Raw genomic sequence first — 16729 nt, forward strand, 5'->3', positions numbered from 1 at the left:
ATTTATATATGGCTGGGATAGTGTGCACTATGGACAAGCTGCAGCATACCTACAACTGCCACATATGGACTGCTGTCCCCATTTGCCTGCATAGGTGAACGCTATCGGAATATGATGAGTCTGCAGGATATCGCTACTTATCTGGATCGCTATGGACGCTGCCTGTGGCATATATAGTGGGTATGCTTGCTGTGAACTAACTGAACATGCGCAGGGATTCATCTTACCCCTGTGACCACACTGATGTAAACAAAGATCCCATTGGACTACTGTTATTTTGCATTGGACTACTGTTATTTTGCATTGGACTACTGTTATTCTGTTTGGGAGCTGATCGATATCCTGGATACTAATCCTGTTATGTGCAATGGAGACTTCTCCCATGTATGGACTGGATCTGTGCAGCAATTTTTTCTATCACCATGATCACATGATTTGTGGAGGAGTATCTGATTGGACTACGGCCGTTATGGCATCATCCTGGGGGGGTGGTTTGTATCTTGACTACGGGGAATGCTATAGTTCTATTGGAGGAATGTCGTTTGTTTACATCTGTTTGAGGGCGATCTTCTTTGCACTTTTGTGGGTGAGTTCGTTGAATTTTAGAGATCAGGACTAGTATGCCTTTTTCTGATGCTGTATTGTCAATGCTTATGTATTTGTACAAGTATTTTTTGTATATTTATATGTATTTTGATGTACTGATGTATTGTGTCATTAACCAGTTATCCAGAAACATCATTGCGACCACCGTGTGTCACCAAAGACCATAGTCATCTTCCTTATAAAGCATGATATTTATAGGAGAACAAAAGGAAGCTTTCTTGAATTTATAAAAACAATAAATTTATTGATTACAAAAGACACTCCATAAAAAAGACCGATAAAATACACATAGTACAATAGCACAAACACGTTATCTGTAAATACCTGTGTAAATAACACAAAAGTGTAACAAGAGACACCAGGACTGAAAAAGAGCGTACCACATGAATCATTAACCATATATATTTTAATGTATACCGTAACTAAGGTGCAACCAAGCTTAGAAATCCATGTGTTGCTGTAGATGGAATAAATATTCAGTCTATCACTCCCTATATGTCCTATACCATGTAGACTGGAGTGGTGGAAAGACTGTAGACCATGCGCTATACACCCTCTACGGTCCTAGGCACCATGACCTTATGGACCCTGGAAACGCTAGTGGCCCTAAAATAATGCTTGATATATTAAGCACATGGAAGGCTGGTCTCACCTGGTGTGGGGACGCTCCTGCACGCACCCCGTGTTTGTGCTATTGTACTATGTGTATTTTATCGGTCTTTTTTATGGAGTGTCTTTTGTAATCAATAAATTTATTGTTTTTATAAATTCAAGAAAGCTTCCTTTTGTTCTCCTATAAATATCATGTATTGTGTCATTGTAGTACTATACTCCTATTGGTGTTTTGTTCTAATGAGGGGTGGTGCTTGGGATATATAATGGTGGTTGGAACATGTGTCAAACTGTGCTTGATAAAGGTTTATACCGAAACGTCGCCGCAGTTGGCAGATTAAAGCTGTAAGTTTTTTCTTATCACTGACCGTTGTGGCGCTGTCCTCTTTTTTACATTATGGATTGGATCTGTTGAATAGTCACAGCAAATATATACAGTAAAGACACAACCTAGTATAACACATTGCACTGAATATAACAGCATATATGTCATTATCATGGGGTCAGTTTACTAAACCAGAAATGTAGGCAACCAAGTGGCATCCCAACAATGAGACCAAGAACAACCCGATCCTCTGGCAGCATCTGTCAGAAACTGGCTGTATGATTTCAGACATCTATGCATGTAAAACATAAGCTAAAAACCTCTAGGGACCAAGCTGTACCAGCTGCCTTTGAGTGAGGATCTCTCCCTGAGTGCATGTATAGGGAGAGACCTGTCAGTTATTGCCACAGGGTGCGGCAAAGCTATCAGGACCCGCTTTTCCAACTTTTTGAAAGTTTGTTTTTCTTTAAAACGCCGCAACATTTCAGAGTCAAACATACATGACTGAAATCATGCAGTCAATGTGTGATACATATTTCCCGCGGATCAGTCTGCAGATATCCGCTGTCAGGTTTCCTTTAAGTTATTGCAAAAAAATTTGAGGTGAATAATTCACATTGGATTTTGCAGTGAACTTCCCATGTAAAATGGTTAAAATCCATTGCACATCCACATCATAATAAGAAAATTTGTATCATGACTCAAGCCCCCATCACAAAAATATAGTAAATTGAGTAAATATCTACAATTATAGGGGGTGCAGGAGTGCTTTAGTAATGGTAGTAATGGGCTCGGTGCTTTGAATTATTCCTATGACTCCTATGCTAGAACTCATACTGAACTTTCTTCAATTTGTAGTTTTCAAATTCTTTCTATAAAATCAGTGCCAAAATCAGCAATAACATAGGACTTGGATTCAGTTTTAGAATCACGTGTTGTTTGAACTCTGACAGTTTTATTGATGAAATGTTCCAATTGTAAATGCTAGAAGCCAAATATTTATTGCATAACGTGTGTGTTGGAGTCAACGCATCAGAAAAGACAAATGAAAACTTTACGATCACAAAGCAAAGTCGAAAAGTTTGCAGTGATTTCTACCCAGATCGGAGAACGCAGAGGAGCAGCGGTAAGAGACACTGAGACATTACCAAAGCTTCAGAGTGCACAAGGGCTTCCAATAGAAACTTTTTAACTGTCAAAGTCAATGTATAAGTTGTTTCTACAGGATAAGGGGATCGTTGCAACCTCAAACCGTGTAGGTTTTTCTTCGGATCTCTGAGTCAATTTGCTTGAAACTTTTTGTAGAATTGTGATGGTTCTGGACCACCCAGGAGGAGATCGAATCAACTCCCAGAGACATAGACAAGTGGTGAGGATTCACCTTCGTGTCTTTCTGCAGCACATTAATTAACCATATAATTAATGTTGTATATATCAAACTTGGCCATCAAATGCATAAATTAATTTTTTCACCATCCTAAAGTGAGTAGAGTCTTTTTCCTGTGTTTCTTTTTTTTTTTTTTTGGGGGGGGGGGGGTCAAGGGGACTGACTTTATATGGGAATGGGAATGGTGTCATTTAAAACTACGTTTTGACTACATGACAGTGAAAAAAAAGGTATGGCAAAAATTGGCCATAGCTGGAAGTGGTTAAAGGAGTTGTTTAAGATGAGAAAAAGAAATTACCAAATAGCTGTATTTGTAAAATTCTGAGAAAATAGAACTAAAAAAAATATATATATGTTCGCATATGGCGTTTTTGTGGAATATTTTATCTGTGGGAAAAACGCTGCATTTTACCGTTCCAGCAAATTGAATGAAGTTTCTAAAGTCTCATTGTTAGGTGCCAGGATTCTCCCGCTGCACGGGGTAGATGCAGGGCCGGCTCCAGGTTTTTGAGGGCCCCGGGTGAAAGAGTCTCAGTGGGTCCCCCCTTTAACTCATACCACGATTCATGATCGCATATAACACAGCCATGTAGTATATAACACAGCCCGCATAGTATATAGCACAGCCACATAGCATATAACACAGCCATGTAGTATATAACAGCCCACGTAGCATATAACACAGACATGTAGTATATAACAGCCCACGTAGCATATAACACAGCCACGTAGTATATAGCACAGCCCACATAGCATATAACAACCCATATAGTATATAGCACATCCACATAGTATATAGAACAGCCATGTAGTATATAGCACAGCCCACGTAGCATATAACAGCCCACGTAGTATATAGAACAGCCATGTAGTATATAGCACAGCCCATGTAGCATATAACAGCCCACGTAGTATACAGAACAGCCATGTAGTATATAGCACAGCCCACGTAGCATATAACAGCCCACGTAATATATAACACGGCCCACGTAGTATATAGCACAGACATGTAGTATATAGAACAGCCATGTAGTATATAGAACAGCCATGTAGTATACAGCACAGCCCCACTCCCCCCAAGAATGGCCCCATAGTCCAGTACTGTTATAGTTCCAGAAAAAAAAACTCCTCACCTCTCAACGTTCCCGTGCCGCGCTGCTCCCTCCCTGCTCCGATCTCGGCGGCTGCCGCTGCACTGCCTAACACACAGCGAGTGCGCAATGACATCATCGCGCACCCGCAGCGGCAATGTCAGAGGCAGAGTGGGGAATGATGGGAGAGGGAGCATCAGGTGACGCTCTCTCCTCCATCATTTGCTTTGAACTTTACCGGCAGACGCCGGTAAAGTTCAAAGCGGCGGCGGGGTGTTGGCACCTGCGACAGGCGGGCCCCCCTGCCTCACAGGGCCCCATAGCAGCTGCGTGATGTGCTGCTAGCTGAGGGCCCCTGGGGAGCGGGAGCCCTAGGCACTGGCAGCTTCCTGCCCCTAACGCCCTCAAATGAAAGCTGAAAGTCTGGACTTCAACTGCATCTGTATTGTTTTGTTTAAAATTCATTGTGGTAATGTCAAGAACCAAAATTAGAAAAATGTTGTCTCTGTCCAAATATATATGGACTTAACTGTAGCTAGCGCATGCCGATTATGGCATGTGTTGGCGATGCGCCCGATAATAGGGGTTAATGGCAGCGTTAACGGACTGCATTACACCGCGTTATGCCGCGGTTTAAGGCAGTCCGTCTAACGCAATGTGACCCCAGCCTAACACTCATTAACACTTTGCAATTTATTCTCTTTGCAGTTTTTGAAATACACAGCATATCAATTATTTGGGCTTATTCACATATAGTGATTTTTTTTTGCCGTGCTGTTTTTTACCCACCTGTTTTTTTTTTACTGTAGAAAACGCAATGTGTGAACATACCAGGGATTATAGGATACTCTTCGGTGACAATGTTTATCAAATAGTAAAATATACTGTATGTACAAATGATTTGTTGGTGGTAAAGGGTTAACATCATATTTTACAATCAGGTTAATATCTGAAGCATCTACAAAGCATCTGTGGACAGATCATCATGGCAGCCCCTATTAGCTCTCCGCAAACCTACATTAATGAATTTAACTCCAAAGATTACTTTGAGACGTACTACGCCGCAGGATCAGGAATGATGATTGGAGAATGGACAGATTTTGTTTTGCGAAATCTACATGAAACTTTCACAATAGGTAAATAATGAATTCAAATGTATTTTATAATTACATGTGTTCATTTTAATGAATTAATAAGCTTCAATTCTATCATTTATATTGTAATTATTAATCACATATTTGGTTTACTGAAGTATTTTCTGACTGCAGCATCATTAATCAGTCTCTAATAAACTCTCTACTTCTGTTGGCACGCGCAAATACATATGCTATAGGGACAACAGTATGTGACCCCTCCAAATTACACCAATCAGAGCTTTTCTGACCTCCCATTCGGCACCCATAGGCATTTATATGGAGTCAGATGCTCTGCAGATTTTTTTCCCTCTTTTGGTAATGATTTCTACAAGATTTTGGAGGCGTCAACTGTAACTTTTGCCCATTCATCCAGATAGAGAAGTGTGATCCGTCAGAACATGTCTCCTCCAGAGGCCAGTGGTAGCGGCTTTACACTACTTTATCCGATGCTTGGCATTGTGCTTGGTGATGTAAGGCACTATGCAACTGCACGGCCATGAAGCTTCTGGTGGGGGCGCAGTGTTTGTGCTGATGATATACCAGAGGAGGTCTGGACTCTGCAGTTATGAGGTCAGCAGGGTGGCAGTGACTTTTCTGCCCTCTGCTCCTCAGCACTTGGTCCCCCGCTCTGTAACGTTACGGGATCTGCACCTCATGGCTGAGTTGCTGCTGCTTCTTCCAATTCTCATTAATATCAGTGGCTCCTATTACAGGACGTCGCTGGTATCAGTGAGCTCTGCACCACCAGCCTTTCTATAAAGGCTGATAGCATGGTGTAGGCTGGAGGTTATACACCACCAGCCAGAGGTTACACATCAGGGGGGTGAGAGCTGGATGTTATACACTGGGAGGCGAGGGGACAGATGTTACACACCAGAGGGGTGAGGGGCTGGATGTTATACACTGGGGGTGAGGAACCTGAAGTTATACACCAGAGGGGTAAGGGGCTGGATGTTATACACTTGGGGCGAGGGGCCAGAAAATATACACCAGAGGGGTGAGGGGCTGGATGGTATAAACTGGGGGCAAGTGGCTGGATGTTATACACTAGGGGCGAGATGCCAGTAGTTATTCACCAAAGGAGCGAGAGCATGGATGTTATACACTGGGGGCGAGGGGCCGGATGTTATACATCAATGAAAATGGAGCTACATGTTATACATCTGTGGTAATGGGACTGAATGAAAAACCTGAACTCAGTGATTAAGACAAGTGTCCCAATACTTTTCTCCATCTAGTATATGTCACACTTACCTATTGGCAGAAGTTGTGACGTATACTGAACAATATAGCAGTGTAAAAAGTGTCTTTATGTATTACATGGACTAGATTATATGGGCATCTGTATGTTATAACCAGTAGCGTAGCTACCATCCAGGGGGGCAGAGGGGCGGTAGCCCTGGGCCCTGCGCTCTGAAGGGGCCCACTGGAAGCTACGCTACTGTAACTGTATCGGCGTGTGCACAGTGTGCCCATATACGGTAATTACACTCTGCGGTAGAGCAGGGAGAATCGATCTTCCTGCTCTTCCACCCTGCCACTATGGGGCCCCTGAGCAGTAGGGAGGGCCCGGTGCCAGCAGTTGGTCCCCCACCCGTCATTGCAAGTTCAACTGTATCGGCTAGATGCCGATACAGTTAACTGCATTGAAGAGAGAAGGAGTGTTACGCTCCCTCTCCCATCATCCCCCTCTCAGCCTATGACGTCACTAAAGCAGACACTGACAGGGGTCACGATGATGTCACTAGTCGGCACCCGGTGTCTGGAGATGTCCGGGCACTCGGGGCAGTGGAGTAACGAAGAGGAGAGGTGAGAATTGCATTTTTTTTATGTAGTACAATATACTATAGAGTCTGCCTGTGGGGAATGCATTATACTATATAGAGTCTGTCTATGGGGGTGCATTATATTATAGAGTCTGCCTATGAGGGGTGCATTATATTATATAGTCTGCCTATAAGGGAGCATTATACTATATGGAGTCTGCCTATCGGGGTGCATTATACTATAGAGCCTGCCTATGGGGAGTGCATTATACTATATAGAGTGCCTATAGGGGTGCATTATACTATAAAGTCTGCCTATGGGGAGTGCATTATGCTATATGGAGTCTGCCTATGGGGTTGCATTATACTATATAGAGTCTGCCTATGAGGGGTGCATTATATTATATAGTCTGCCTATAAGGGAGCATTATACTATATGGAGTCTGCCTATCGGGGTGCATTATACTATAGAGCCTGCCTATGGGGAGTGCATTATACTATATAGAGTGCCTATAGGGGTGCATTATACTATAAAGTCTGCCTATGGGGAGTGCATTATGCTATATAGAGTCTGCCTATGGGGTTGCATTATACTATATAGAGTCTGCCTATGAGGGGTGCATTATATTATATAGTCTGCCTATAAGGGAGCATTATACTATATGGAGTCTGCCTATCGGGGTGCATTATACTATAGAGCCTGCCTATGGGGAGTGCATTATACTATATAGAGTGCCTATGGGGGTGCATTATACTATATAGAGTCTGCCTATGGGGGTGCATTATACTATATGGAGGCCTATGGGGAGTGCATTATACTATATTGAGGAGTATCTGGTGCATTATACTATATGGAGGCTATCTATTGGGACATCATACAGTGTGGACATTACAGTGAGGGGGCCATCAAACAGTTTGGGGGCTACTAAGGGGTCAGTATACTGTGTGGGTGGTACTATACAGTCAGGGGGCATTATACTGCGTATAAGAGAGCATCATACTGTGTATAGGGGAGCTGTACAGGGGGAGACTCGGGACATTATTAAATGTAAAGTGGGCACATATTGTTATAGAGGAACTCAGGTTACTGTGACTGTTAAAGGGGCGCATGAAGCATTATTACTTTCTAGGGCAGCAGTGGCTTAGTATTGGGGTATTGGCAGATTGATGGGTTTGTGCAGGTTGGGAATAGTCCCATTGGGGACAGTGCTGGAAATATGAGATGTGAAATGTGTCTTTGTTGTAATCTCTGCAGCAGAGTCCTGGCTGGAAGAAGTTGTGTCGGTCTGAGTCAGATGGAAAAGATGTGAAAAGTGAACGATTCCATCAGAAGAATATCAGCAGTAAGTCATTATCTGTAACTGTGCTGTGATCTCTTATGTGTTCTGTAGGACTGGTATCTACCACTGACCATATGGCAGTAATATCAGTGTTGGTCTTTGCATAGAGATTATTTTCAGTAACAGCGCGGAGAGCTGCTGAGGTTCTCCTACATCCACTATTAGGGTGGGTCACCCAGTTGTAATCAAGGCTACCTGGTTAGGGGCCCACTGAGAAGCTTTGCTTCCCCCCGAAGCAAAACTCTAGCTACGCCTGTGGTTATAACCAGGGCTGCCACCAGGAATTTCAGGGCCCCATACTGGCAAAATTTTTTGGGCCCCTTGAGACTCCGCCCAGGCTCCACCCCAGCTCCTTCTCCACCCATTGAGCCTTCCACAATCCGACTGCCCACTCTTGGAAAAACTCCACTTCTGCATCCCGTCCTCGCCAATCACACATTATCAGTCCCCATCGAATATCATATCACATGCATAGCCAGCAGCTTTTGCCAAAAGATTTTTTTCATCCATCACCACAACAAGGCAGACTCTTTTGAGACGGTAATACTCTAACCTCTTAAACATTTCTTTAAATATCCAATATTCTTTTAGGTCCATTTTTTTGTTTTCTTCAAGGGAATGAGTCGCATACATTTTTTTAAATGACCAATAACACCATATACAAGGGACAAATACCGTCACACCATGACAAGTCCATATATTACCATCACATAGTGACTGAATAATACCACATCAAGGGACAAATACCATCACACCATAATCAGACAAAATATTACCACCATATAGTGAACAGATAATAATGACGAACTGAAAGGATCTGCCATATAGTGTATGTCCGAATGTTCCACTGTTGAATGGAAAAAATTGGGACCCAGCGGTGGCTTCCAGAAAAGGAACGGTGACAAAGCATGTGCCACTCTCCATTGATTTCTATAGGAACTCCAAAAATTTCTGAATGACCCAGGTGGGACCTTTATGTATGTAACATACAGTAGGTGATATATCCCATCAATATTCCATAAATATCCCTGATGGGACAGGGAACTTTCTAATTACATGGTCAAGATATGCAGACATACACCTGTACTTTAGTCAGAGTAAGCATATGCTAATATAACCTTATACCCCCATAAAGTGGCCATATTGTGCTCAGATAACAGGTCTGTGCAGTCAGCAGAGGATTATTACGCTCTGACTTTATAAGTCTACAGCACTGGTCAGACCATTCTTGGGAGAGGTAACAAGTAGTGATGAGCGAATATACTCGCTGCTTGGGTTTTCAAGAGCACGCTCGGGTGGTCTCCCGAGTACTTGTGACTGCTCGGAGATTTCGTTTTCCTTGCGGCAGCTGGATGATTTGCGGCTACTAGACAGCTTGATTACATGTGGGGATTCCCTAGCAACCAGGCAACCCCCACATGTACTCAGGCTGGCTAGCAGCTGTAAATCATGCAGTAGAGTCAACAAAAACTAAATCTACGAGCACTAACAAATACTCAGAGACCACCCGAGCGTGCTCTGGAAAACCCGAGCAATGAGTATACTCGCTCATCACTAGTAACAAGGACCTTTCTGCCATCTTCACTTGTCTTTGATAGTGGATACTTGGAAACCATTATGGAGTTTTTTTTTGCATTTTGTCGTTCCTCTGTTATTTCTCCTGAAAATCTATGAATAAACTGACAAATGGCTGATACCATTCATCTGTGTCCCTATCCAGTCTAATCTTGGCTGATCACTGCTGACAGTATCAGACTGTATGGACGCATCTTATTTAGGAGGGGAATGGTGATCCCTAGTTGTCAGTTAGGCCTGGGGTACAGAGTTTGCAATGTGACTGATTGATTTAACCCATCAAGTGACAGTTGCCGTTCTAAGAATTGCACGACACGCAGTAAATTGCTTTGTACAGCAGCTGTAGCCCTATAGGTAACATCAGGTAGTTGTGTTTGCTTAGGCCAGGCGCTGTACGCACATTTCCAGGAGTAACAATAGAAGAACTGCACAACAAAGAGTTCACATGCTTTATATATTACAGGCATAGCTCCCAACCGTCCCTCATTGTGCGGGATTGTCCCGGTTTTCAGCCTCTGCCCCGCACTCCCGCACGGGGCACTCTAATCCCGCGGCGCAGACAGCAGGACCGACACGCCCCCTTGTATAGTTAAGCCAAGCCCCGGGCCCTTACCCTTCTGTATGGCTGCTTGCTTTCTGTGCACAGGACCTGTGATGAGGTCACAGGAGGGGAGGAGTCAGCGGTCACATGATCGGCAGATCGGGACCTCCGTGGATTGCAGGACTTGCTGGTTGCTGTCACCTTGCCACATCATGGTCCTGCAGGAGGTAAGTAATGCCTTGTATGGGGTCAGGAGGTGTACAGTGTGGATGTAGCAGAGCCGTGTGTGTAGGAGGTGTGCGGAGCGGAACCGTGTGTGTACAAGGTGTGCGGAGCGGAGCCGTGTGTGTACGAGGTGTGTGGAGCGGAGCTGTGTGTGTACGAGGTGTGCGGAGCGGAGCCGTGTGTGTACGAGGTGTATGGAGCGGAGCGCGTGTGTACGGAGCGGAGCCATGTGCAAAGTGTACGGAGCACAGCCGCGTGTGTAGGAGTAGCTATGTGTGGCCATTATATGGTACGAAGTATCATGTGCAGCCATTATACAGTATGGAGCATCATGTGCGGCCATTATACAGTATGGAGTACCATGAGCAGTCATTATACAGTATGGAGCATCATGTGTGGCCATTATACATTATGGAGCATCATGTGCGGTCATTATACGGTATGGAGCATCATGTGTGGCCATTATACAATATGGAGCATCATGTGCGGTCATTATACGGATGGAGCATCATGTGCGGTCATTATACAGTATGGAGCATCATGTGTGGCCATTATACAGTATGGAGCATCATGTGTGGCCATTATACAGTATGGAGCATCATGTGTGGCCATTATACGGTATGGAGCATCATGTGCAGTCATTATACGGTATGGAGCATCATGTGTGGTCATTATACGGTATGGAGCATCATGTGCAGTCATTATACGGTATGGAGCATCATGTACGGTCATTATACAGTATGGAGCACTGTGTGGCCATATTTTTTTGTTTATAATTATTGTATATGAAACAGTGTGATCAGCAGTGCTAATGGGTGTGGTTGGGACGTGGATATGGGTGTGGCTAATTATGAATGGGTGTGGTCAGAGGCGTGGCCTAAAATTTGCAGCGGCGCAAACTTTGTCCCTCTTTCCCATCTTCAAAAGTTGGGAGGTATGATTACAGGGGTTGTCCACTACTAGGACAACCCCTTCTTGATGTAAATGTTTGGCCCCAATAAAATAATAAAGCCTATACTCACCTCCCGTGCGGCGTTGTTCCCATGGTGTCGGCAGTCGCTCTCCCCGGGGTTCTCATGCGGTGTTGTGTTACACATGTAATAGTTTGTGAAAATATAAAAAGAGACTTCAGCGACCACATAAAACTGACATGATAATCAGCGCAGATCCTGACCGCACTCTTCTCTAAACCTACATATAGTGAAATATCTGCTGTTTTACTGCGTGGACTATTGCGTCCATTATATAACGACCATGATGATAAATATGAGAATGCAGAAATACTGGATCCCACCTGTGCTCTGAAGATGTTCACACACTGCTTTTTTTGAAGCCAGTTTTTTGCTATGAAAAAATTGAGTGTTGGCAGGAAAAATGCTGCGCACATTATGTGCATTTTTGATGCATTCATTTAAAAAGGTAAAAGAAATGCAACAAAAACACTGGAAGAATTGACACGCTGCATTTTTTTCAAAAGAACGCACAACACAAGAAAAAAATATTTTGCAGCTACTGTAAAATGCTCACATATATATACATACAGTATACCGGTATATGACGTCTACTCATGCATTATAGGTGAGGTGTGTTATTAAAGATAAGACTCTTTGAGGGAGATAATTCATGAACATACACACATGCATTGTGTGCTGGCATTAGTGTATGTTTCCACGTTCAGTATTACATCCGAATTAGCTGCAGATTGAACGCTGCATACAACCGCAGCGTTCAACCCGCAGCGTCCAGATGTTACAGCATAGTGGAGGGGATTTTATGAAATCCCATCTCCACTATGCGTGCGAACACGCACCCGGCGGCCCTGCGATTCCGGACATGCGGCACATCTTTATAGAATGCAGCATGCGCTCCGTCGCCGCAAGGTAAATCACAGGGCCCTATGTATGGGGTGCGGAGATTCTGGATGTGTGCATTTGGAGACACCGTGCGTACAGAAGGGGGCAGCGCTTTTGGTGGAGCGGGCTTTCCGCTCTGTCCAAAGCGCCGGCAATCCGGCCCGTGGACACATACCCTTAGGGTACAATCTGCAGATATGGCCACTCTACAGTCACTCTACACTGATAGCACTATATACATACATATACATATATATATATATACTAGATGGCAGCCCGATTCTAAAGAATCGGGAGTCTAGAATCCATATATACTTTATTTATTCAAATGTAAGAATAATTTGGTGGGCGGGGACCCTCAGCCTCCGATTTGGTTGGCGGGGCCCCACGGCCTCCGATTTGGTGGGCGGGGTCCCTCTGCCTCCGCTTTGGTGGGCGGGGCTGCTCGGCCTTCGATTTGGTGGGCGGGGCTCCTCGGCCTCCGATTTGGTGGGCGGGGCCCCTCGGCCTCCGATTTGGTGGGCGGGGACCCTCGGCCTCCGATTTGGTGGGCGGGGACCCTCGGCCTCCGATTTGGTGGGCGGGGACCCTCGGCCTCCGATTTGGTGGGCGGGGACCCTCGGCCTCCGATTTGGTGGGCGGGGCCCCTCGGCCTCCGATGTGGTGGGCGGGGCCCCTCGGCCTCCGCTTTGGTGGGCGGGGCCAGGTCCCTCGGCCTCCGCTTTGGTGGGCGGGGCCGCTCGGCCTTCGATTTGGTGGGCGGGGCTCCTCGGCCTCCGATTTGGTTAGCGAAGCCCCTCGGCCTCCGATTTGGTTGGCGGGGCCCCTCGGCCTCCGATTTGGTGGGCGGGGACCCTCGGCCTCCGATTTGGTGGGCGGGGACCCTCGGCCACCGATTTGGTGGGCGGGGACCCTCGGCCTCCGATTTGGTGGGCAGGGACCCTCGGCCTCCGATTTGGTGGTCGGGGACCCTCGGCCTCCGCTTTGGTGGGCGGGGCCCCTCGGCCTCCAATTTGGTGGGCGGGGTCCCTCTGCCTCCGATTTGGTGTGTGGGGACCCTCGGCCTCCGCTTTCGTGGGTGGGGCCCCTCGACCTTCGATTTGGTGGGCGGGGCTCCTCGGCCTCCGATTTGGTGGGCGGGGACCCTCAGCCTCCGCTTTGGTGTGTGGGGACCCTCGGCCTCCGCTTTCGTGGGCGGGGCCCCTCGACCTTCGATTTGGTGGGCGGGGACCCTCGGCCTCCGATTTGGTGGGCGGGGACCCTCGGCCTCCGATTTGGTGGGCGGGGACCCTCAGCCTCCGCTTTGGTGTGTGGGGACCCTCGGCCTCCGCTTTCGTGGGCGGGGCCCCTCGACCTTCGATTTGGATGGTGTGGACCCTCGGCCTCCGATTTGGTGGGCGGGGACCCTCGGCCTCCAATTTGGTGGGCGGGGACCCTCGGCCTCCGATTTGGTGGGCGGGGCCCCTCGGCCTCCGATGTGGTGGGCGGGGCCCCTCGGCCTCCGATTTGGAGGGCAGGGACCCCCGGCCTCCGATTTGGTGGGCGGGGCCCCTCGGCCTCCGATTTGGTGGGCGGGGACCCTCGGCCTCCGATTTGGTGGGCGGGGACCCTCGGCCTCCGATTTGGTGGGCGGGGACCCTCGGCCTCCGATTTGGTGGGCGGGGACCCTCGGCCTCCGATTTGGTGGGTGGGGACCCTCGGCCTCCGATGTGGTGGTCGGGGCCCCTCGGCCTCCGCTTTGGTGGGCGGGGCCGGGCCCCTCGGCCTCCGCTTTGGTGGGCGGGGCCGCTCGGCCTTCGATTTGGTGGGCGGGGCTCCTCGGCCTCCGATTTGGTTGGCGGGGCCCCTCGGCCTCCGATTTGGTGTGTGCTCTGCCTGGGGCCACTGTGCTCTGCCTGGGGCCCCATATGCTGCCTGGGGCCCCTGTGCTCTGCCTGGGGCCCCATATGCTGCCTGGGGCCCCTGTGCTCTGCCTGGGGCCCCTGTGCTCTGCCTGGGGCCCCACGTTCTGCCTGGGGCCCCTGTGCTCTGCCTGGGGCCACTGTGCTCTGCCTGGGGCCCCATGTTCTGCCTGGGGCCACTGTGCTCTGCCTGGGGCCCCATAAGCTGCCTGGGGCCCCTGTGCTCTGCCTGGGACCACTGTGCTCTGCCTGGGGCCCCATATGCTGCCTGGGGCCCCTGTGCTCTGCCTGGGGCCACTGTGCTCTGCCTGGGGCCCCATATGCTGCCTGGGGCCACTGTGCTCTGCCTGGGGCCCCATATGCTGCCTGGGGCCCCTGTGTTCTGCCTGGGGCACCATATGCTGCCTGGGGCCCCTGTGCTCTGCCTGGGGCCCCTGTGCTCTGCCTGGGGCCCCATGTTCTGCCTGGGGCCCCTGTGCTCTGCCTGGGGCCACTGTGCTCTGCCTGGGGCCCCATGTTCTGCCTGGGGCCACTGTGCTCTGCCTGGGGCCCCATAAGCTGCCTGGGGCCCCTGTGCTCTGCCTGGGACCACTGTGCTCTGCCTGGGGCCCCATATGCTGCCTGGGGCCCCTGTGCTCTGCCTGGGGCCACTGTGCTCTGCCTGGGGCCCCATATGCTGCCTGGGGCCACTGTGCTCTGCCTGGGGCCCCATATGCTGCCTGGGGCCCCTGTGTTCTGCCTGGGGCACCATATGCTGCCTGGGGCCCCTGTGCTCTGCCTGGGGCCCCTGTGCTCTGCCTGGGGCCCCATGTTCTGCCTGGGGCCCCTGTGCTCTGCCTGGGGCCACTGTGCTCTGCCTGGGGCCCCATATGCTGCCTGGGGCCCCATATGCTGCCTGGGGCTCCTGTGCTCTGCCTGGGGCCCCTGTGCTCTGCCTGGGGCCCCATATGCTGCCTGGGGCCCCTGTGCTCTGCCTGGGGCCCCTGTGCTCTGCCTGGGGCCCCATGTTCTGCCTGGGGCCCCTGTGCTCTGCCTGGGGCCACTGTGCTCTGCCTGGGGCCCCATATGCTGCCTGGGGCCCCTGTGCTCTGCATGGGGCCCCATATGCTGCCTGGGGCCCCTGTGCTCTGCCTGGGGCCACTGTGCTCTGCCTGGGGCCCCATAGGCTGCCTGGGGCCACTGTGCTCTGCCTGGGGCCCCATATGCTGCCTGGGGCCCCTGTGCTCTGCCTGGGGCCACTGTGCTCTGCCTGGGGCCCCATATGCCGCCTGGGGCCCCTGTGCTCTGCCTGGGTGTAGGACACTGGTGACGTCACTTAGCTCCGGACATTAGCTCCGGACATTATCTCCGGACAATAGCTCCGGACAATAGCTCCGGACAAAGCCACGGAAGTTGGCACAAATTGCAGGAAGTAGTATTCTAGGCAATTATATATTAGATGGGCATTTCCTGAAGGAAATACATGGTGCTTGAACAGCGCTACCAGCTTTACAGCAGCACTTTTCACACACGGTCCTGGGGGGCGCGCTTACTTTTGCAACCGGGGCCGGGGGCGCGCTTACTTTTGCACCCGGGGGCGCACTTACTTTTGCACCCGGGGGCGCACTTACTTTTGCACCCGGGGGCGCACTTACTTTTGGGGCCGCACTTACTTTTGGTGGGCGGGGCTCCTCGGCCTCCGATTTGGTTGGTGGGGCCCCTCGTCCTCCGATTTGGTGGGTGGGGACCCTCGGCCTCCGATTTGGTGGGCGGGGACCGGCCTCCGATTTGGTGGGCGGGGACCCTCGGCCTCCGATTTGGTTGGTGGGGCCCCTCGGCCTCCGATTTGGTGGGCGGGGCCCCTTATCCTCCGATTTGGTGGGTGGGGACCCTCGGCCTCCGATTTGGTGGGCGGGGCCCCTCGGCCTCCGATTTGGTGGGCGGGGCCCCTCGGCCTCCGACTTGGTTGGTGGGGCCCCTCGGCCTCCGATTTGGTGGGCGGGGACCCTCGGCCTCCGATTTGGTGGGCGGGGACCCTCGGCCTCCCATTTGGTGGGCGGGGACCCTCGGCCTCCCATTTGGTGGGCGGGGACCCTCGGCCTCCCATTTGGTGGGTGGGGACCCTCGGCCTCCGATTTGGTGGGCGGGGCCCCTCGGCCTCCGATGTGGTGGGCGGGGCCCCTCGGCCTCCGATTTGGTGGGCGGGGCTCCTCGGCCTTCGATTTGGTGGGCAGAGACCCTTGGCCTCCGATTTGGTGGGCGGGGCCCCTCGGCCTCCGATTTGGTGGGCGGGGACCCTCAGCCTCCGATGTGGTGGTCGGGGCCCCTCGGCCTCCGCTTTGGTGGGTGGGGCCGGGCCCCTCGGCCTCCGCTTTGGTGGGCAGGGCCGCTC

General features: G+C 49.9%; 1 protein-coding gene across 5 annotated transcripts in view; it reads left to right on the forward strand.

Moving 5' to 3' along the window:
• The window catches only part of LOC143764412 (nicotinamide N-methyltransferase-like), a 146513-nt gene that overhangs the window by 98647 nt on the left and 31137 nt on the right, over window positions 1-16729 (forward strand). For 3 of the 5 annotated variants that reach the window (XM_077249940.1, XM_077249939.1, XM_077249941.1), the window contains exon 2: window positions 4963-5157. The exons of 1 other annotated variant lie outside the window; for it this stretch is intronic. In XM_077249940.1, coding sequence (XP_077106055.1) covers window positions 5007-5157 — 151 coding nt within the window. In that variant the 5' untranslated portion in view covers window positions 4963-5006. Of the gene's footprint in view, window positions 1-2562; window positions 2670-4962; window positions 5158-16729 lie in introns of those variants that run through there. One more of the 5 variants, XM_077249942.1, reaches the window with a different exon arrangement.

Source organism: Ranitomeya variabilis, chromosome 4 (assembly GCF_051348905.1).
Source record: "Ranitomeya variabilis isolate aRanVar5 chromosome 4, aRanVar5.hap1, whole genome shotgun sequence".
In the NCBI taxonomy this organism is placed as follows: domain Eukaryota; kingdom Metazoa; phylum Chordata; class Amphibia; order Anura; family Dendrobatidae; genus Ranitomeya; species Ranitomeya variabilis.